This window comes from Stegodyphus dumicola, chromosome X1 (genome assembly GCF_044657685.1).
Source record: "Stegodyphus dumicola isolate Sdum_Otavi_A_Nest chromosome X1, ASM4465768v1".
In the NCBI taxonomy this organism is placed as follows: Eukaryota; Metazoa; Arthropoda; class Arachnida; order Araneae; family Eresidae; genus Stegodyphus; species Stegodyphus dumicola.
This window is the reverse complement of record NC_140780.1, coordinates 200445244-200468776: the sequence shown is the minus strand read 5'-3', so window position 1 is coordinate 200468776 and position 23533 is coordinate 200445244. Positions and strand designations below refer to the sequence as shown.

Below are 23533 nucleotides of genomic sequence, written 5' to 3'. Positions count from 1 at the left end.
AAGTGAATAGAAAAGGAATTAATAATTTCTGTGTTAGTTGTTTAAGAAATGAAATAATGAAAGAAAAAAAAAGATTTTTATAAAATAAGCTTTTATTTTATAACTCATAAAATGATTAATGAATAAAAAAGCAAAAAGTAATTTAGATACTATTGTGCTATCAGGAAGTATTCAGGAATGTATGTATGCACATGTGTATGTGTCTATGTGCATATATGTGTAAACACATACATCCATATATACATGCATTTTTTAATCCGGTTCTGATAACAGAAGAATACCATAATTTATTACATAGATTAATAGGAATTAGAGATTCAAAAATATTCTTTACAAAAATAATCTACAACTTTATATCATGAATAATAATTAAAAAAACATGAAAATCATGAAAAAATCATGAATAATAATGGTGTGTTGATATATTTATAAAGGGCTTATGTTTTAGACATTGTGATTCGACTATTTGATTTCGTTATTTAAATGCCTACACTTTTATGATTCATGGTATAAATTACATGTGAATATTCTAATGAGACTTAATTAATCTCTTGTTCTAATTAAAATATGCCATAAATTGTTTTTTGCTGTTGGCATATTAAGAATTTTATAAGTTTTGAATAAAAGCTTATTTTATAAAAAAAAAAAAAAAAAAATTTTTTAACTTTTTAAAATTTTTGTATTTTTAGTCTTAATAACACGTCTTCAATGAAATTTTTCATTTTGTTTTTACTTCCAATGTTTTTTCTCATCTCAAATAGACAAAAAAATTTTCTGACTTTCAGTAATTCGCCCAAAAATTAGAAGTTACGTTAAAAATTTTATACAAATTTTATTCATGCAGTTTAATACAAATTTTAATGTTTGCACCTGTGTAAATTTTATACAGATTTTATTATGCAGTATAAAATTTATTTATTTATTATTTTATTTTATCTATGCATTTATTAAGAGTATTTTATACAGCTGCAATCATTAAAGTTTTGAGACTTTTTTTGTTTGTTTTATAAATAAAAATATATGCAAAAATTAATGTCAAATTAAATGTTAAATCAAATCAAATTAAATGTGCTAAATTAAAAAAAATTAAATAGAATTTTCTAAAACTCATTTTACCATATTGTATTATCATCTGCAATCAATATGTTTAGAAAATCTGAGCTTGATAGCCTATCAGGAAGTAGTTTAAAATTCTTTGATGACCTACTTTTCAGAGCGACAAATACCATGTGTGAACTAAATTTGTGCTTCTTGTACGCAGAAATATTATTCTGTTTGGGAAAAGTTGTCAGAATTTTTGCATATTTTTAATTAATTGAGTTGTATAATTACGTGAGTTGTATAATTACTTATACTCACTTGTGACATTTCTTCTCATTTTGAAAAAATTATCTTATGTAAAATATTTTTTCACCTGTCCCACACTTAATGATCTTTTCACCATTATGATGAAGGTTATGAAAACTAAACATTCAGTAGGTACTCATAAATCTAACTAATATGCTATAAAAATACAACCCTTCATATTTAATTAGAATTTTTTAGCTCCTGATGGAAAGAAAGTTTTGTTAGATTGCTTTCGTAGCCCGTAGAGTTTTATACCAATTTTATTTTGTTTTTTTCCTCTAATTTTCAGTTGTTCATGAGTATGTTTAGCTTTGCTTAATTGAAATTTTGCTGCTTAAAATGTTAATTGCTTAAAAATATTTACCATCTCATGCATTTTGATATTTACATGTTTTTGCCTTAAGATTTCTTTAAAAATATAGAATTATAATTGTATACAATACAGACAGATTTAATGTATTTGGTTTATGGCAAAGCACACAGTTGTACCCAAGAGAAAGGAACCTTTCTAAGAGGATCTGGTTTGTATTCACATTGCACTTGTAAAAAAAAGCCAAGAAAACTTCAATGCAACCAGCTCGTTCGCCAGGATTTGAATTCTTGTCGAACTATAGTTCGACCATCTTACCGGCGACCATGAGCTCAAACACGCATTCATTGCACCACTTTATTCTCAAAATGGGGTGGATGGAATCAGGGTGGAATCATGTCATAGGGATTTTTTCTGTTTTACTTTTTCCCTGTTTATTTCCACAGCATTCAAAGGGCACAGACATAAGAAGACAAAATTACTTTTAAGTAATCTAAGTTGATATGCTGATCATCATTTATTATTAGCTATTTTATTAAATTGTGTTTAATATTAGGCATTTTTGTATATTCTTAAAAATGCAAGTGTTTTCTAAAATTAGTTTTGCAGTATAACATTATTTTATAAAAAAATAAGTAAATTTTATTATAATTATTCAATTATATTTTATTTATGATTTTCATTAATTAGTTATTATTATAATTAATTATAATAATTATATGGCAATAATAATTATTATAATTACGTTGTAATTGATAATTAGTTTATCTTTTTTATCTTCAAGCTATGATCTATCTGCATTATTACACACTGACAAAAATTTCCTGTTAATTAATTATAATGATTATACAGTGATAAATAATTATTATATTTATTGAGTAATTATAGTAATTATAATAACTATATTGTAATAAATAAATATTACATCACTTTGATTTTTGCACTGAAAGCCATATGCAGAGCATTACATGTACTGGGCAGCTAAAAAAACGAAATTTCTTACCTCAGTACTTATTATTTTGTATCACAGTCACTACACATATCCAAGTTCTCTTCCTCGTCGTCAGAGGAAATAATCAAAGATTCGCATAAATCTTCAATCAAACCATCTTCTTTCCAGTCGTCATTTTCTACTATTTCTACATGAGTACAGTACTTTTTCCATTTTTCTATTGTTACGCTTTCAAGAGCTTCTTTTATAATTTTTAATAGTTTATTTATTTTTTAATAATTTATTCATATTTTTTCTACAAATCTAAAAAAAAGAAAAAAAACTAAAGGCACGAAAGACAATTGATGCAACATCATCACCCGATGACATAAGGATTTTCCCTCCGTCGATCATAAAAATTCCTTTTTACCAACGAAGAAAGAACTTTGACATGATCCCTCACCTCGCATCACTTAACTGACGCCCCTTTGGGATGATTCTATGTGTTTTGGCGAAATGCCAACAGAGGCTTCGCAATAGACGGTCGAACTATACCTGTGCTTAGCAATTTTAGATGCTCTTCTGTGGAGATCTGGAATCTTATTTAAAAACTTGTTTCAAAATCTTCTATCTTTATTCAGTGTGATAGATGTCATAGTATGAGAGTTAGAGTTATTTAAATATAACAAAGCACACAACAGCTATCAGCTTTCATGGAGCCCATTCCATGGGAAATTAGATCTTGTTGCACATGGAGAAAACTGCGAAAACCAAACAGGCAAACCTGTTCATTCATTTGGGTTTGAACCTAGGTCAAACTGCATGTATCCAGCTGTCTTAACCATTTAACCACTGGTGAGGCCATAAGGGAAAAATAAATATTACCACATTGTTCTGTATGATATCTAAGAAATAAGTAAAATAAATTTCATTTCTAAAATAATCTTGAACCCAAAATTAAGATATTTTTATGCTAATGATTATTACAATTCTACATCAGTCTTAGCATTTCATTTCTTTCAAACAACATTTTCTACTTAAACAAGCAAATGAACTTGAAATAAATTTATATTGTATTTAAAACAAATGACAACCCGGAGGCGAAGTGACTAGTGTGTCTCACAGCTTCACCACTGGTCCAGGGTTCAATCCCTGGTCTGTGCAAAGTTGACTCAGTATTTCATCCCTTAATGGGTCAATAACATGATTACCAAGTTCGCTTGGGCACTTAACATCGGAGGTCCTGCAACAAGCTGACCACTTGCCAAGGGCTTATGCTGATACACTCCAGTGCCCAAGGTCAAGAAAGCAGATTTCGGGGCATTATAAGCCATAGCCCACTAGTGCTGTTGCGCCACTGAGTTTTAGTTTTTATTAAAAAATATAAATACAGTTAAATTTACTTTTTGAAGATAATTATTTATTTTCAAAACTATTTCATATACAGTAGAAAGTCCGTAATCCGGACATCCATTATCCGGAATGATCTATAATCCGGACCTCAAAAGCCACAATTTTTTTTTTTTTTTTTTTTTTGTATGCTTTGAGAGGATGTGTCTCCAGATACGTTAAAAAATGCTTGGCATAATTTATGGCCAGCTACCATATTTCATGGTGAGTACAATGAAAATGATAGCTGTGAATTTGAAGGTTTTCGGACATTGCAAACCAAGGTGAAATTTTCCAGTTATTGGATTATGTAAAGAAATGTGGAGAAGCGGTAATAAATGAAGATGGTATAATAGAAGTTTTTCATTGTGGCGACAATGCCCCAATCATCAAGGCTTAATTTCTAAAATTAGAAGAGCCGGACCCCTACCATAGACCCTCAGGAAAGAGGAACAAGATGAAATAAATAAATAAAATAATTTATAATTAAAACAATTAATGATTAAAGTGATCAATAATTAAAGAAATATATTAAAATTTATTTCGTTAGTGATTTTAAATATAATTTAATGTAATAATTTTATTATTAAATTAAACATATATATTAGATTATTAGTCCAAAGGGGCTTTGCTTCTGAGAGACTATTGTTTTCATTTTGCGATTTTGCATCGAATCACTCTGAATAACCGTTTCACTTTTCATACTGTTGCTACCAAATATTATCGCCCTGTATTATATTTGATGAAATTAAATAATGAAAAATCTGCATAAATGTATGTATGTTTTTCGCATTGTGATAAAGCAGTGGTACCTAGAGCCATCCAATTTTGAATGACGTAATCCTACTGCGAAAATGGGCATCTGAAAGCCCAAATTTGAAATTTGTTTCATTATCGATTTCATAATTTTGTAAAACTTTTAACAAATTTTTTATTAACGAACTCTACGATTTCAAAGCGAGCAATGGCAACGTTGTACAGAAAAAATATTTTTATCTCCGGCGTGAGACTGTGTATCGGAAATACTAAAGATATGTTCAATTTAAAATTATTTTGCAATATTGATCTTGAACTGAATTTTATGGTTTAAGTGCAAAGAACAGGATATTAAATAAGTAACATACAAAATGTTAAAAAAAAAAAAAAAACGCTCCTTTGGACGTAATTTAAAGTCTGAAAACTTTCAGATTTTCTTTGTCTTTTTTTAATTTATCTCTAATTTTAATAAATCTAATAAGTAATTTTTAATATAATTTTATTGCTAAAAATGAAATTTTTGAGATCAAATTTCTACTGAAATTGTTGTTCAGTTCCATAAAAGAATGTATAGCAATCTATTTTCCGTCTTCTCATTTAGGGCTTCAGTTCACTCCGGGTAGAATTATAATTTATCCTAAAAACTAAGAATTACCGGAGCCCGGCTACGGTGGGCTCCAGCGCAATTTAAGCTCTGGCAATCATCAATCAATTAACGGACGGCGAAATCTGTAATATGGTTCTAGATCCAAAAAATACCGCTTCCGATAGTGAAGAAAGTGACAGAGAGGTTATTGTAAACGAAAAAATTTTGATTGTCAAGTTAGTCGGCATTCTCGACAGAGCATTTACAGGACTTGAACAGTGGAACTTTGTAACTGAACAAATAATTATGTCTATTTATAGAATTAAAGAGAAAGTATTAACACAAAAAAATGAAGCAACTTAAACAACTTACATTGAAAGAAATGTTTAATAAAGTAAACAAATAAATATTAAGCTTTTTTTTTTTTTTTTTTTTTTTTGTAAATTTGATACCCTTTAGATCATAATTGCTCTTTATTTCATAAATTACGGTTTCATATTTTTAATTGTATAATTTCTGCATGCCATCTTACCAGATTTAAACTGATGATCTATAATACATAAAAACCCCTAATCGGGAATCACCAAAGTCCCGACGAGTCTGGATTACGGACTTTGTACTGTATTAATTTTTAGCTCAAAGGGGCAATTTGCCCTGAAGGACTGTTATTTTCGTTTTGGCACTTCTCTTTTCTGAATTTTTTTTAGCCCAAAGGCATTACCCCAGAAGGGCTATTAATTTTGTTTCGGCATTTTGCATGGGAAACTTTAAAAGTCTGAATCAAATTGTTGCCACCAAATATTATCGCCCTGTATTATGTTTAAAGAAATTAAATAATGGAGAATTGGCATAAATGTATGTATGTTTCTCGCATTGTGATAAAACAACTGTATCTAGAGCCATCCAATTTTGAATAATGTATGTTTTCACCTGAATATGGGCATGGAAGCCCAAATTTGGAATTTGTTTTATTATCTATCTCGTATTTTGTAAAACTTTAATGAATTTTTTATTAGCAAACTCAACAATTTAAAAGCGAGCAATGGCAACACTCTACCGAGGAAAAGAAAAACCTTTTTATCTCCAGCGCGCGGAACTGCATATCGAAAATTCTAAAGATATGCTCATTTTAAAATTATTTTGCAATATTGCTGTTGAATTGAATTTTATGGTTTAAGTGCAAATAATATGATAGTTAATAAATAAAGTTAACACACAAAACGTTAAAAAAAAAAGCCCCTTTGGGCATAATTTAAAATCTAAAACCTTTCAGTTTTTTTTTCTTATTATTAATTTTAAAAGTTAAAGAACTTTTATTACTTTAGGCATATCCTATCCATGATCCATGTACCGATAACTAATCACTAGGCTTGTTGATGCGCCCGTATTTTAACCGCTTGCCTGATTATCCCGAGTTATCTTGGGTTCGTATATATTGTAGTTAATTATTATTCCAAGAAAACTTGGGCGAAGCAGAATTTGTTAGTACAATTTCTTTTATCATGGTTTTACTCGGTCTGGAGGAAATATTCAGCTTTGATTGGCAGCTTGTGAAATTTTGTTGGTTGCGCAGTTCTTTTGGAGGGACTGGTCGCGTGTTTCCTTATTGTATAGTATACATTGGCTTGTGGATTAGTAATGTATAAAGAAGGATGCATGCGTTAGGAAAAAAATAAAATAATGTTGATGATGCAAGATAGCGAAAGCGATGATTTTTCAGATAGTGATTATGAAGAGGTGGGGAAGGGGGGAAAATCAAATGCAACGTGACAGTGTACTCTGTGCTCCCATGAAAGGGATTCCAGCGGTAAGCCAGTAAGAAAAGAGACCAGATACCAGTGTAGAACGTTAGGTATCACTCTGTGTTGTCCCTTGTTTCAAAAACAATCATACAAATATTAATATTTAACTATTTTCGTTTGCCCAAGATAACTCGGGATAGTAAACTAATATTAATAAATGCTTTTACACCTTCAAAAAATTAAAAATTCAACATAAAACTTCATATTTTGATTTGTTTCGTTTTGTTGTATTTAATAATGAAATTTAAAAAATGTGATGATTTTTTGAAATTTTTTCAAACAAATTTGTAAGGGAAGCGGTTAAAACACAATGTCCTATGTGTAGCGTGAATGTAAGCCCATTTTCCATAGAATTTCCTCCACGTAAATATCTCTTTTGTTAAGGACATAGATCTCACATACTATAACTCATCAGTTTGCAGGATTTTATACATTAATAATCTGAAACTAATTCACACCATGATATTATTCGTAACACAGAAACTATTACTATAAGGAAACCAGGAAAACTATTACTATAAGCTAAATACAATTTCTGCCTTGATATTAGTATCCATAGAACGTGTCATTGATGTGCATACTGATGGATTCTTTGTCCACAGGTCTGGGCAGGAGAAAATTTTCCCATGAAATTCCTTTTTTCTTTGTTTAAATGTACATCTTTCAGCACTGGCAAATTATCATGTAAAACATCCTCAATCGGTCACAATATCTGGTTCTGAGGTTGGTTTGGTTTATTTGATTATGGCAAAGCCTCAAAGGCTATCTGCCTAAAGAGAGGAATGCCTCCGTGGAGGACTTTCTAAGGAAAACTGTCTTGTATACATGTTACACATGGGGGAAACGCCCATGCAGCCAACCCGTTTGCGGGATTCAAATCTCAAACCGAACTACTAGTTCAGCGACTTTACTGCTCGACCACTGGTCTGCCCTGGCTCTTAGGGAATCACTATCAAATCCATTTCACCTTGTCCATCATCGTCTAATGAAAATTCTATAAGATTTTATTCATCTGATTCCTTCATGAATTATAATGCTTCATTCATTGTTAAAAACTGTTTTCTTAAATATTCATAATTTTAGAACAATTGTTTTGTGGAGTCTGTAAAAAAAGAATACCACTATCTGTGTATATTCATAAAACACTGCTTTGAGCTGATGTCATATTTTTGCAACATATTTAATATTGTGCAACATTAATTATTACAAAAAATGCATGCTTATTCTAACAGACAAAATAATAACCTCACTTTTTCACGCCATTATACAGTCTAATGTTTCTAGAAGATTGGCATGCCTTCATAAAATTGTTTGATTGATTGTGTCCTCTATGAGATCCACTCAGAATTAAAAGAAAAAGACTTCACCAAAAAATACAAAGATTATCATTTAGTTTTATAAAACATTTTTATGTGAAAGAAAATTTTTGGGGGGGGGCCTATGAACAATGATGTTTTATCTACAATATACAGAAAAACGTTAAAGGAAAAACACTATATAGAAGATGAAAAAAAAAAGTGGTTTTGACTAATAATGTGAAAATGCAATGTTAATGGATAAATCTCCTTCATGTGTGAGGTAAAAAATAAATTACAAATTTCAAGCTAACTCAGTAACACAAGGATCAACTTCTTAATGCTCTCTATTGGAGTTTCTAATGAATTAGCATTAGTTATTGTCCATCCCTACCTGTGTTCGAATTCCTAGCCTCCATGTGAATTCTTGTGTTTTCCAACTGCACTTTTATAGGTTCAAGCTTCATTTTCTCTAGTTCTAATATCACATCGTGGTCACCTCTAATTTTTCACCATCGTGGTGAATCCACCTTTAATTTTTCATTATCACATTTTTTTCTCTTTTATATGTTCATTTACTGTAGAAACCAAGATCTTTGTCAAATCTGAACTTTTTCCGATTAAGTTCTTGATCAATCATTTTCTTCATCAGTCATCACTTAAATCAATTATTTTATGATTTACTGCAATGCTTTGGCCTAACTCTTTTGCCACCACAATTAAAGCTTCCTTTCTTAATCTTTAAACATTTTTCTTGCTACTAAATTATTTGATTACATAAATTACTGAAGCATTTCTTATATACTTTGCCCAACCGCTCACTATATTTTCAAAAATACATAATATGATCTTCATATACTTCTTTTATTTTCAATAAGAGGAAAAAGCTTGAAGTTTCCGTACCTCAGAATCGGGCTTGAATCATTCCATCTGTTTCTTGTAATGAGAATGTGTGATATCCATTTATTTTCCGATTTCTCAAATCAATAATTAACACCTCTTTATATCTTGGGTATTTCTTCACTCACACTACACATTGAACTAAAGTAATGACCTTGAACTCTGAGCATAAAGTACAGTATTTACAATTGAGTTCCATTATAACTATTGTCTCTCATGATCTTTTCTGTTACTTAAACTTCTTTCTAGGTCTCTTCTTCAACAACCATCTTTTGGCACCCATTTGGCTCAGAGGTAGTGCCCTCACACAGTGTGTTGGCCGACATCATCTATAGCTTAAATTGAGCTGCAGCCCAGCTCCACAACTTCTCCATTTCTGAGGTAAATCGGGATTCTAGCCAGAGTGCATGTAAATGAAATTCAATTTCAGTGGGCAAATTTTATTTTAAAAATAAATATGTGTTAAAAATTGATTATAACTTCCGAATTCTTACTTGTCTTTCTTTGGGGGGGGGATGGACAGAGGTGTTAAGACTATTAAGGAAGGAAAATCCACCATCTGCATTTCAAAGGCTTATTCTGCAGGTAGTACAGTGAATTTATAAGTTTAGGAAAATGTTTTAACTAAAAAAGATTACCTTGGTCATGCACGTCCAGTGCTAGTGACCTCTTATTGCAAAGCTCCTGTAGATGTGAACTGTGTAACCAAATATGGGGTACAAAACTTGTCACTTGTACAGACCTTACATTTGTTCTCATGTTGTCCTTGGATCAGATTCGGGGGGAAAGTTTTTTGCCTAGTCACAATCTGCTTAATAGTTAGAATTATATGCGACATTATAGGTCATCGTGGTCAAGAAGCATAGGATCTTCTCTCTTTGTTTTTGAAGCTACACTTCTCCATTAAAATTTCTTTCCTTACTCTCATATTGTTTCTACCATTCTCTCTATTCTCATTACTGATGCTTTAATCTTTTTATGGTTTTCCGCTGATGATGTAAAAAAAAAATGGTTTTTCTCTCATCTCTTGAAATATTGGGTGTACAAATAAGTTTTGAGGCATTTACATAAGATCACATTACTAGTATTGAATCCTATTGGACAATCCTCTAACTATATTTGTGTTAAAGCGCCAGCATTTCTGTCTAAAAATTAGTCTGTTTCATTTCACTGAAGTGCAAATAGCAAACTTTCCTTGTGCTCAACCCATGTCAACTTTTCTACCAACAAAACAAAATTTGTGGGAAGTGCTTCTTTTTTGTTTTAATTTGAAGAAAACTGTAGCTGATGGGCATTGATTGCTGTGTGAAGCATATGGAGAACATGCTAAAAACATGTGAGTACTGGTTCCGGTGCTCGTGCGGTTTTGACACCAGCGGCAAAGAACGCAAAGGAAGGCCACTAAAGTTTGTAGGCACTGAGTTGGAAGGGTGGTTGAACCAAGATTCATGTCCCATCACTGGGGAACATTAGGCTGCATTCAGACGGGGACATAAAGGGCATAAGTGGTTGAAGCTGAGCTGCGTTGCCAAGGCAACCAGTCTGTGCTACATCACAAAATCTAGTTTAGGGCTCAAAAGTGCTTCAATGGGATGTCCTACCCCACCTGCTGTGTTCACCAGACATTGCTTCTTCTGACTTCCACTTGTTCCGGTCAATGACTCATGACTTGCTGAGCAGCACTTTACTTCATACGAAGAAGTCAAAAATTGGGTTAGTTCTTGGATCGCTTGAAAAAATGAATTTTTTAAATGCAGAATCCATATGCTACCTGAAAGGTGGGGGAAAAGTCGTAGCTAATAATGAACTATATTGTGAATGAAATACATTCTTCCAATTTCTCCGAGTAAAGTTTCAAAGTTACCCCAAAAAAAAAAAAAAAAAAAAACCCAAAATTTACTTGCATGCCCAATAGTACATTATATGTATATTCAGGGCTTGAATTCAGCCGGAGACCAGCTAAGTTATTGCCTAGTTTCCTGAATGAACTTCAAGCCCAACTAGAGCTTCAATTAAGAAGAGGCCCAATATTTTATTTCTCTTATTTAACTATTTATCATGCATTTAATAATTTATTAAAATTTTATTTGTATCGTTACATTTTAATTTATTTTAATCATCAGTCATTTTTTTAATTAGTTATTTTATTTATTTAATTTTCCCTTCTTCATCACGGCCTTCTATGAAGCTCTGGCACTTTTGATTTTAGAAATTAATACCTATACATCACAAGCATTTTGCTTCCACAGTAAAAGTACTAGAAAAGTTTATGAAGAACACTGATATTCAGCAAAGCTGCTTAAAAACAATCTGTGCCTTCCTTTTAATCAACATTACTGACTAAAAAATTCTTAGTTTCTTACTTCTTTTGCTTTTTCTAGTATTTGACAGTTTACCTTTTAAAGCCTCTTTCTTATCTGTCCATCTGCATAAGCAATCATTAAGCTCTTCTTTTGATGCAAGAATGTAATTCAAATATAATCTTTGGATACTGCGCAAATGCTTCTTTGGATATATCACGTTTTCAGCATTCTTTCGTAAATTTAACTTTTTTTTCTATGTCGCATAGCTGTCTCATATGATAATTCTTTTAGATCCATAAACATTTAATTTTCTCACTACAAGCCAGATGGCACTAAGATGTTGAAAATGCTTTCTTTGCAAGTACATGTATGTGTTCTTGGTTGGTTGTCCAGCTGCTGAAGGTAGCATATTTAAATTCTTATAAAAAGTTGTTATACCACATGTTCACGAATGCCAAGCACCACCAAATAAGACGTGCACCTGATTTTTTCGATGCACCAAAAAAGAAAAAAATGTCTGCGAATATGGTGCACATATTTTCATCAAGCCCACTGAAAGCTTAATTTACAGAAAAAAGAATTTTTTTCTGGATCATGAAAAAAGGATAAAGAAACTAAGAAGTACGATACCGATCGAAAGTTATTGGGAAAGAAATCTGAGCTTACCACGTGCAGGTTTTGCAGCTCATGCCTAAGTATGTAGCCAGGACACCTTTTATACGCTCCAAGAGTCAGCTGTAATTTGTCGGCCACCAGGTGTCACTGCTAGTGAAAAACAGATCTGATCAACATCCCATTCTGTGAGTACAGAAGTTGTGGATCAGGCTTATGCAATTAATGTTCCATGTAGATGATGACTGTTTTTACTGCTACTTTTTTTGTATTTAAATGAAAAATAGGGTCATAGATCATCAGCAAATTTATAGAAAACATATGCATTTGCTCTTCCAGAAGATGTTTTCATAGCCTGTTTTAGACTGCTAAAATTAATATTTATTTTAATTTATGATGAACTGAGAGAGTACTTGGAGCCACATTCAGAAAACAAAAACGCAATTTCTAATGAAAGAAAGGTTATTTATACTTTTCCTGATATTATACATATATTGTAATTATATAGTTTACAAATGTAGAAGATAATAAACACATACTATTTCTAGCCCATACTATTTCTTCTGTTAATAATAATATAGACATCCAAGAAGAGTGATTTATGTACAGCAAGAATTAAGTTTATTTTAAAATATAACAGTGGAATACCTTACAAACAATACTGTGAACACAATAAGGAATGTTGTTCATTATTACATGAAATTCAGACTACTGTAAAATAAAAATGAAAAAGAAAATTATGCAATTATAAAATAGTTTTATAATATTTCTTAGTACGACTACTAGTGTGATACTTTTAGAAGTCATTTTTATTTGTGTAATTTTATTACGATTTAAAATTAGTTTTTAATAATAAATATATTTTATTTAAAATCTAACATTCGTCACAAATTTAAGTTAAAGCCCTTCATAATTGTTTTGAGCAATGATTCATATCGAATTATCATAATGAAATTATTAAAAATTTTAAAACTGAGAGAGGCATGATTTTTAAAACTCTATTGTGATTATTTGACATATAATAATCTACTAACAGTAATGATAGAAATATCAGTAAATTTTAAACTTTTTTTACTTGTATTATTTAGTTTTTTGAAATCAAATCTGGCTACTGAATGTTTTTATACACAGTTTATAACTGTATAACTTATTGTTAGGTACTAAAATGTATTAGCAGGGTGACACTGCATTATTGTTGTATTATGTTATAATGTAACAATTCTGTAATTTCTTCATGAAATAGTACTTTTGTGATCTATTAGTATTAAAAAAATAATTGTTTCTTTGCCAACTTAAAAAAGAAAGAAAGGGAAAAAAAAAAGAGTTCTCAATTTTATATAGTAAATTGATTATTATTACAGTTTTCTATTTAATGTGTCAAAATGTTAAAATACTGTTTTGAGAAGGAACTTCTTCAGCTGTAGGAGGCCTACATTGATTATTGTCTACATTGATTAGTACTTCTGTGAAAATAATAGTACTATCTTTTAATTACTTACACAGAATAAAATCTTTTGAGGTGGAAGAATATGTAAAATAAGCAGTTCTTATATATATATATATAAAATTTAAAATAACAGTAAAGTAATATTAAAAAAAGTATTACTAATATGTGTACGACAAAAATTCCAATACAAATTAATCACACATACAGAATAGGTGTTTATAATTTTGGTTATATATTTTATATTGAAAAAATATTTTCTGTTATGTTAATTATAGGATAAATTATTTAAAATAAGATATTTTGATGCCTGTGTGATAGCTGAATGCAGCAGCAATTGGTCATACTGTAATGAACGGATGAAATTTATTTCTTTTACTTAAAGAAATAGTTTTTATAGAAAGAGAAAATAAGAGAAAGGAAGAAATATTAGAAAAGAAATATTTTTCTAATATTAACTGTAAAATAATTTGTGTGGAAACACAGTTTTAATGTAAGCATGGGGTATTAGTATGCAATTAGATTGCAATGCAAATTAATCATATAAGTTTAAATATTTAAAATTGTTTATTTTTAAAAAGATTTTAAGTAAGCTTAATTCACTTGCTCTTAACTATTTCTCTGTTGCTTTCATACATCCTCCTTGTGCATTTAAGTTGTAGGTAGTGATGGGCAACTTCGGTACTTTCAATAACAGGTACAGACAAGTACCCGGTACAAAATACCCGTTACTCAAGTAACCGTTACTTTGAAAAGTACCGAAAACCGATTTCAAGTACCGAGTACCCAAGCAATGATTTGGAGTACCGAAGTAACGAAATACCGGAGTAACGGTTTGCTGTACCGGAGTACCCTAGTAACGGTTTGCTGTACCGGAGTACCTTAGTAACGATTTGGAGTACCGTAGTAACGATTTGGAGTACCGAAATACGCAGCTAACGATTTTGCGCACTGAAGGAACTCTGCCACGTCACCACGTGTTTGATTTTGTCTGTACGGAGTAAGATTTTGAATACAGTAAGACCCCGCTTAACGCGGGGGATACGTTCCATCAAAGTAGAGCGTAATGCGAAACAGCGCTAAACGAGGCTATCTTTACATGTAAATATTGGGGTTAGGGGAAGATGGCTAGGAAATTGGTTAGGTATTAAATTTAAAAAGTATGTTTTTTTAATAAAAATAAAACCAAACATTTATTTCTTAAAGCCCAAATTAATACCACATTATTATTTCTTGCAAAAATAAAAACAAAATATAAATAACAAAACGAATATTCTTAAAAAAAAACAAATAAAATTCTCAGTCAGTCATATTTAGTTAGCCTTCCACGTTTTCAGTGTTCTGCCTTTTTGTGACAAAAGCATCTAATGTTGTTTGCCTTTTTCTTTTGCGTTGTTCTCTTAAAAGTTCTTCATAAATGGATAGAGCATCTCTAACACCACGCCTTACTTTTGAGCTCCTGTCAAAATTCGGATCATTTTCAATGAATTGATCCACTATTTCAGTTATGGTAGACAACTCCTTTTTACAAACACCATCAAAAGTTCTTTTTGCTCTTCTTCTGAATCACTGCTGTCAACATTTTTGTTTTCTTCTTGTTCAGTTAATTCCTTAAGCTCATCATTAGAAAGACTAGCCGCTGCTTCTTGAATTATTTCTTCGACATCTTCCACATTTACCCCTTCAAAATATGTCTGTACAATACCGCACCAAACAAGAAATACAAGTACACTCTTTCGGATATGTATTTGAAACCTATCGCTGCATAATATTTCGGGGAATCCCTGTATGCTGCGAGCGATTTCGTGGAATCCACGGGTTGAAAAAAAAGAGCGCTAAACGAAACAGCGTTAAGCGGGGTCTTACTGTATCAGAAAACATATCAACTACGGAAGTGTCTGAGGAGCAGGAGAGCGCGGCGGGTTGTTTCTGGTGTTGGGTTTGTGTAGATTGTCTTTCATGGCCAAGTGTGGGTTGGGAGGATTGGCGCGGGAAGTGGATGGATGGAAACATTTTCGCTTTCAGTTGTGTCTTGTGTGCAGGTGCAGCAAAATCGATGGGTGGTCTATCAATTTTGTGAAAGGAGTCGTCCATAAATGATGTCGCGCTTGGAGGGGGGGTTAGTGAAATTGTGACAAGGCGGGGGGAGGGGGTAACAAGAAGTGTGACATATTTTGATTAAAATAAAAATGTTTAAAATCAGCAGATTGAATTTTGAAGTTATTTTAAAATTACCAAAATTTGAAGGTATTTTCTTAATTGGGGTGAAAGCAACTTTCATGTGATTTTATTATTATTATTATTATTTACTTACATTCCTTTCTTTCCAAAAAAGAAAGGCATTCAGAGTATGTTTTGAGAATAGGGTAGTGGCAGAAATTGTAATTTTATTGCTATTGTGTATTAATTATGTTTTTTGCTGTAAACTTTTCTCTTATTTCATACAAAATAAGTGCATGAATCATTATTATTGTTATATTTACAGATGTCATTAAAACATATAGTTTAAATTTAAAAATAAAGTCTGAAATATGATCTATAACGTAGTGCAGCGATATTACTTCTCCTGTAAACTATCACAATATCCCTAATTTTCGTTAGAAGGTCGTTAACCTCGTTTAGAGAATTTGTGACAGCCAAATTGAGAGAGTGTGCAATGCATCCTAAATTTTTTAACTTTAGTTCGCTGTCGACAGCGTTAATCATATTTTTGGCATTGGCAGTCACTATTAAAGACACTTTTTCCATCGAAAAAAAATGGTTGGCAAATGTGTATGATATTTTCTGCAATATTTTTGGCTGAATGACGTTCATCAAAAATTGAGCAGTCAATCAGTACTGCTTTCCTTTGCATGTGTTCGTCAATAAAATGGCCTGTCACAGCCATGTAACTTTCAGCCTCTTGGTTGCTCCAACAGTCTACAGTCAACCAGATATTTTGTACAGCAGTAAGAACGTTTTTTAAACTATTCTTTTTTTTTTTTTTTTTTCCCTTCATAAGCAGCAGGAAGCAAGGATTTAGAAGGTAAGGAATAGGTTGAATTCAAAGCCTTTCATTATTCTCGGAATTCCTCATTTTCTACGATACTTATTGAATGTAAATCCTTATATACCATTTTGATCAGTGCGCGATCAGTGCGAACTCATGAGCGAGTCTGGAGCAGTTGAAGTTACTAGTGCCAAGTTGGTTGGTGGGATAATGCATTTTAATACTAGCACTTGGTCAGGAGGAATAGGTACTAAACTCTTTTTCAGAATACCGTGCAAAATTTTGAAAGAATAATGACCGTGGACAGTCATGTCAGACCCATGTTCTATAGTTAGTTGGACAAGTAAAATAGGTAATTTACAATTACTAACAATGAATTGGTTGAAGATTTAACCATGAATTCGTTGAAGATTAAGTTCTTTTTTAAGTTGAAACTGCAATCACAGGTAGTCTGTGAAGTTTAACTGCACGCATTACAGCAGCGCTATGAAGACTTCATATTACAGTCATGTTTTAGAGTAGTGAGTTTAGAACAGAGAAGTTATTTTAGTTTTCAGCAATGTCATTCGTTTCCTCAAGGATAATGAAACGCTTGAACATTTTCTCAAAGTCATTTCATGCAACTATAAGCTAGTGTAATCTATATTGTAAATGTTTTGTGTGTGTATGTAGCTATGCATTGTATATTTGCTCTAGCTTGTTTGTGTATTTATTTTATAGTAATTTTTATCACATATTTTGCATAAGCTTTAATTTTTGGCTAGTTATTTTATTTGTGTTAATTTCTTATTTCGTAGAATTTGTATTTCTGAATGAAATGGCATTACAGTTGTGCAGATAGTTCAATGGGTAACAGAGATAATAGTTAAAAGATGCTTACTGACCTTAGCAGCTTTTGACAATTTCTTTCCGATTTGAAAACATTCTGAAAGCTTCCAGAAAGCATACTCTTGCGACCCTGGGATCAAAAGCTCCAGTAATGTTGATAATGTCTTCCCCATTTTTTTATAGTAATATAAATAGGTGAGGAACAGCTGTGTGAATTAAAAATTAAGACTTAATTTGTTGTTGAGTAATCTGCTTTTGAATGTATAATAGTGATTTTAGTCTTTGCTGTGGGTGATTTTGTGATTTGCATGCTTCATTAGGAAAATTTCAGCTTCCTTATGTGTTCTCCTTGAGATGTCTTTAGCTGTTTTTCTTCAACTATAAGAACTGCAAATACCTCAACTGAAATAAAAGTTTAGTTTTTTTCATCTGGCCTGGTTATTCAAGATCTTATAAAAAATAATAAGGACCTATAAAATAAAAAATATATATATATTTCCATCAGCTGTTTTACTGATAATTTAAGACAAGCAGATAGTAAATTTCTAAAATTTACCTTCTAAAAGAAGAGTGCTAGTTTTTTTTTCGTGTAATTGAGGCAAAAATTTCTAATTCATTTTCTCTTGAACTTTAGCATCTTTTACCCATTCAATAAGAAAATTCTTCTCCGCATCTGGCATGCATTTCCTCTATCATTTCTTAAAAATTTTTCTTCTGAGGAAATGAAATCAAAACATTTTGATAAAATTTATATGCTATGTGTGTGTGTATATATATGTGTGTGCATATATTCTGTAGGTTTTGCAGTTCCAGTAGCACTTATACCAGAGCAGTATCTGCCAGTTGTTGAATCAGCATCAGTTGTTGTGCCTGTTGCTGTATGTCCATCCAAGGAGACTGATGTCATTAGGTATTTGATTATTTCACAGTTTGTGATTAATCAAAACATCAGGTCTAGGGGATTGTTCTGTCACTTTTCTTCCAGTTCAAGATTTTGATCTTGTGCACATTAGCAAAAATCTGATAGAACTTCATATTATCAGCACAGTGTTTCACTAGAACTATAATCTGAATAATTTACAATGTATATGGGAATTAGACATGGCCTTTAATAAAATGAAAATTCATTCTGCTTTACTACGCAGGTTCAAATTTCATAGAACAGTTATAGAGGTGGCCTGTTTTATACCATTGGTGTTTTGGTATGGATGCATGAAACAAGTGAGACCAAATTCTGTTTGGGGAAAGTCCTTGTGAGGAATGAGACGTTAGAAGATACTATATGTGCTTTAGAAGATGCTTTCATTAATATAATATCTAAAGGAATTATCTATTTTGTGTGCATTTGAAAAATTCTGCTAATTAGATGAATATATCCTGCATGTTTTTCCTGAAGCCAACAAGCCATATCATCTCACAATCGGTTCCTGCAGTGGCACGAACATGAGCTGCTAATGGATTGCATGATTACAGTGTAATAGAAAACAGTCCTCTGCAACCTGTTATATATGTAACTGTAACTGTATCTATTATTACCTTTAATCATAACTGTAATATAGAATAGTAGATGAGCAATGTAGTATAAACGATAATTGTGTACATCTTTTAATCATCACTGAGCACATACCCAACGTATAAAAAAACAACACATGGCGAAGTCAAGTCGGTTGTAGATTAAAAAAGAAAATCTTTTTTGAAGAAACATGCAGCGTGGGTAAAGATATTCAAAACGAAAACATGATGGGAAGTTGTTTATAGTGAAATCGAAACTTCTATCGCTGGTAAATGCATTGTTTATTTTTATTTGAAGTGGCTAAAAATATGTATATATAAACTATTTAAAGTCCTAACTTAAATATGGATGGATTAAAGCCACCAAGTAATCTAAATTTCGAAGGTAATTTAAGTGAAAATTGGAAGAAATGGAAACAAAAATTCCAAATTTACATGTTAGCGTCTGGTGGTATTACTAAATCACCTGAAATTAAAGTAGCTATTTTATTGCATATTATTGGTGAAGAAGCACTTGAAAAGTTTAATACTTTTAATTTAAGGGAAGAAGATAAGAAGGATGTTGACAAAGTAATTGAAGCTTTAGAAAATTTTTGCATACCAAAAGCAAACGAAAGTGTTAATAGACATATATTTTTCTGTCGAACACAACATGTAGGTGAATCATTTGATGATTTTTTAACCGATTTAAAGAAATTAAGTAGCAACTGTGGATTTGCAGAATTAAAAGATAGTTTAATAACAGATAGAATAGTAAGTGGAATTCTAAATAAAAATCTCAAAGATAGGTTATTAAGGGAAGATCAGTTAACATTGGAAAAATGTATTAAAATGTGTAAAGCTTCTGAATTAGCAGAACTTCAGCTGAAACCTTTAACTGAAGAAAATAAAATAGAAGCGATGAAACGTAATAATTTTTTACCTTCACAGGAAAAAAGGTCAGCCTTGTAAGAAAAACTATCATGTAAAACAAAAGCAACAAAGTACTAATTCTTCTTCAAACTATCAAGGAAATAAGTACCATCCAAAACCATGTAGAAAATGTGGAACTTTTCATAAGTTATGCAGTTGTCCTGCTTATAATAAGATTTGCTTATATTGGAAAAAGAAAAATCACTTTTCTAATATGTGCACTTATAAAAATGTTAATGTTGTACAGAATAATTTAGAGCATGAGTTACATAATAATGGTAATGAATATATTTTAGGGTCAGTAGAAGATGCAAATCCATTTTCTAAAAATAAAACAGAATGGTTTGAAAAACTAAAAATAAACATATCTAAATATTTATTTGTTAAGTTGGATACTGGAGCTCGGTTTAATGTGTTAACATTGCCTAAATTTCAACAGTTAAATTTAAGAGATAAATGTTTGACTAAATCAAAAGTCACTTTAAATAATTACAATGGTACTACAATTAATGTAGTCGAAAAATGTAAATTATTATGTGAAACATCAAAAGGGGACAAGGATGAAGTAGAATTTCAAGTCGTAGCATGTGATAAAACTGTTCCAGCTAATTTAGGTTTACCTACATTGCAAAAATTAAACTTAATACAAAGGATTTGTACAGTAAATCCTGATTCCAATGAAAAGTTACCAGAATCTTTTAAAGGATATCAAGATTTGTTTAAAGGAACTGGAAATTTAACTGGATATACATATCATATTAAATTAAAACCAGGAGCTGTTGGTAAAATAGAACCCTGTGGGAAAATTCCACTTAGCTTATTAAATCCATTAAAAAAGGAATTAGCAAGAATGGAAAATGATGGTATTATAAAGAAAGTTAAGCAACCAACAGAATTCACGAATTCATTATTGGTAGTAAAGAAAAAGGATGGTATTTTAAGAGTGTGTTTAGATCCTCAGCACCTTAACCAAAATATACTGAGAGAACATTATCACATACCAACCTTTGAAGAAATTTCATCTCAAATGACAAATGCAAAGGCCTTTAGTATTTTAGATGCAAACAAAGCATTTTGGCAAATTAAACTGTCAGATTCAAGTTGTGAATTTACTACATTTAACACTCCGTTTGGTAGATATTGGTTTTTGAGGTTACCATATGGACTGAGTTCATCACCAGAAGTTTTCTACAGAAGTTTTTCTGAAATTTTTAGTGATTTAGAAGGAGTTCAAATATATATAGATGACATATTAGTTTGGGGTAAAGATAAAAAAGAACATGATTCAAGATTAAAGAAGTTGTTGGACAGAGCCAGAGAAAAGAATGTTAAATTTAATTTAAATAAATGTAAATTTGGGCTGAATGAAGTGAAATATATGGGACATATATTTTCTAAAGATGGTTTAAAATCCATTGGGATACTCATGTAAATCATTGTCATCGAGCTGTAAGTTTTGTTAATGCCGGAAGCTAAAATAAAAATTCATTCTGTTCATTTGGACTGGTTATTCAATATCTTGTCAAACCCTTAACATGTAAAAAGTTCCTTAACAAAATCCCAAAATCAGTAAGTAGAAGAAGATTACGTTTTTTGGTTGTTGTACTGTATGATTAATTTTAAAATCTTGATTATGGCCAAAGCTGCAGCTGTATTCATGAAGCACAATATAGAGCATAGACAAAACTTGGCAGTCGCGTGTTCATTTCTATGAATGGAACAGAGCCACAATCTGAACTATGAAGAACACTGTTCTCACCCAGTGGAGCCGAGCATTATAGTTCAGCTGGGTGGTTCTGGCTCACCCATAATATTTTATAATATCCCTTAAAAGATTTTAATTTCTCGAATATGACAAACAGTATGCAGTTGTAGGACATCTGTAAGCAAAAGTCTTCCAAAGGTTTGTTTACTATATACTGTCAAAGTCAAAAGAATTCTACAAAAAAAGGAATCACTGTTCTGCTTTGCATGGTACAAGATTTTTTCTTTTCTTTTCTTTTTTTTTTTTTTTTTTATATGCTGAAACCTACTTTGATGAATAAGAAATATTGTACGATCAAATTATTGCTTCTTCTCTTTTATTTCTTTTTTTTTTTTTTTAACTAACTACAGATGATATGGGAAGAAAAAAGACAGAACTTTCTATAGGCTTGTTATATATATATATATATATATCTTAAATTCACTTAGTGCGAAATCGAGTTATTCTACTACTTGCGCAATAGCTGCAAAGTAAGTTAATAATAATTTATGTACTAAAGAAATATTGATTATATTATCTCCTAAGATTAATTTTAGTAGAATTATCTAAAAAAAGTGAATCCATAGTTAATAAGTTTAATTCCGAAAATGTTTTAAAGTAACTTGAATGTAAATTGTTAAAAATGTTTAATGGGGACTTGAATTAAATCATGAATAACAAAATTTCAATTGTAAAAAGAAATTAAATTATATATATATATTCATAGAATTAGTTATTACAGCATGTTTTAAAAAACTATATAGTTAGCTATATTTTGTTTCATTTACCAATCAGTTGTCTGTATTATTGCTTTTTGCGTGACATCTAAGTTCCAATGTACTATTTCAGCATAAACAGCATGAAAGGCTTTAAATCTACTGAGGACTGCATTGGTACCAGTGTATATGAATTACAGGTTAGTATTCTGTCCAAGAATATATGCTTCTGTTTTAAATGCTTTCTTTAACATATTGGAAGAATAGAAATGTGTCTATATGCATGTTTGTAGTAACGTGAAATTTTTCTGTCACAGAAATTTTGAATAACACACTGTATTGTTCCATAGTTCAAGCACGTGTGATCCAAAAATAAGGAGATAGAATGAATTTAAAAATCAGTTGAAATATTAAAGTTTAAAATCTCTTCAGGTAATATGAATAATTTCAAGTTTTGTTTAAACAAGAAATGGCTCAAGAATTCTCATATTCATAAACTGCAGATTTGAAAAGGATGAATTCTTGGCTTGTATTATACAATCAGTAGTGAATGATTCAATATCTTTAAAGAGTAGAGTTTGGAATATATTGCTAGATGTCATTTTTAGCCTTCGGTGCTGTAATCTTGAGTCTTCCATTTGATAGCTTATCTGATCATATTTCATAAAATTTTTTCACTAATTGATAACTGGTGTAGCATGGAATGTGAAGGTGCTGTGGGCATGTAATCGATTAAGTTTTAACCCACTATCTTAAGGTGTTGGCTTTAAGGTAGTATTAAAGCAATTTTAATAAAGTGCTTGTGCCAATGGTAAAAAATTTTTGCTAACCTTATTCTGCCATCTAGCGACATGAGAAGTGTTTATTTCTCCGACTCCAATCAATGGTTAAAGTAAATAATTTTCCATTTTGCTGCCAAGCTGGAGACAATCTTCATTTAATCTGAAGCAGTCTAATTCAGAAATATTTCAGTACTTTTGAGAATAATTATCAGTATTTCTGCAGGAGATTTGGCTTTCATTAAGGATTGATGTAATATCTCTGATCATGGTAATTCGGTTTGTATCAGACAGCCTTTCTTCATTTAAATTTTCTATGGAATTAGTATTTCTTAGGATTTCACTGTATTTCCTTTAGATTTGGCAGGCTGAGGTAGC

At 31.1% G+C, this 23533-nt stretch overlaps 1 protein-coding gene across 9 annotated transcripts in view; it reads left to right on the top strand.

The window, feature by feature from the left end:
• Positions 1-23533, top strand: part of LOC118202998 (uncharacterized) — a 309092-nt gene that overhangs the window by 230782 nt on the left and 54777 nt on the right. For 8 of the 9 annotated variants that reach the window (XR_015038645.1, XR_015038646.1, XM_085807995.1 and 5 more), the window contains 2 exons: positions 18291-18402; positions 22510-22576. Coding sequence is in view for 6 of the 9 variants with exons in the window: in XM_085807995.1 (XP_085664121.1) it covers positions 18291-18402; positions 22510-22576 (179 nt within the window). In the remaining 3 variants the exon portion in view is untranslated. The remainder of the gene's footprint in view (positions 1-18290; positions 18403-22509; positions 22577-23533) is intronic. The other variant, XR_015038647.1, reaches the window with a different exon arrangement.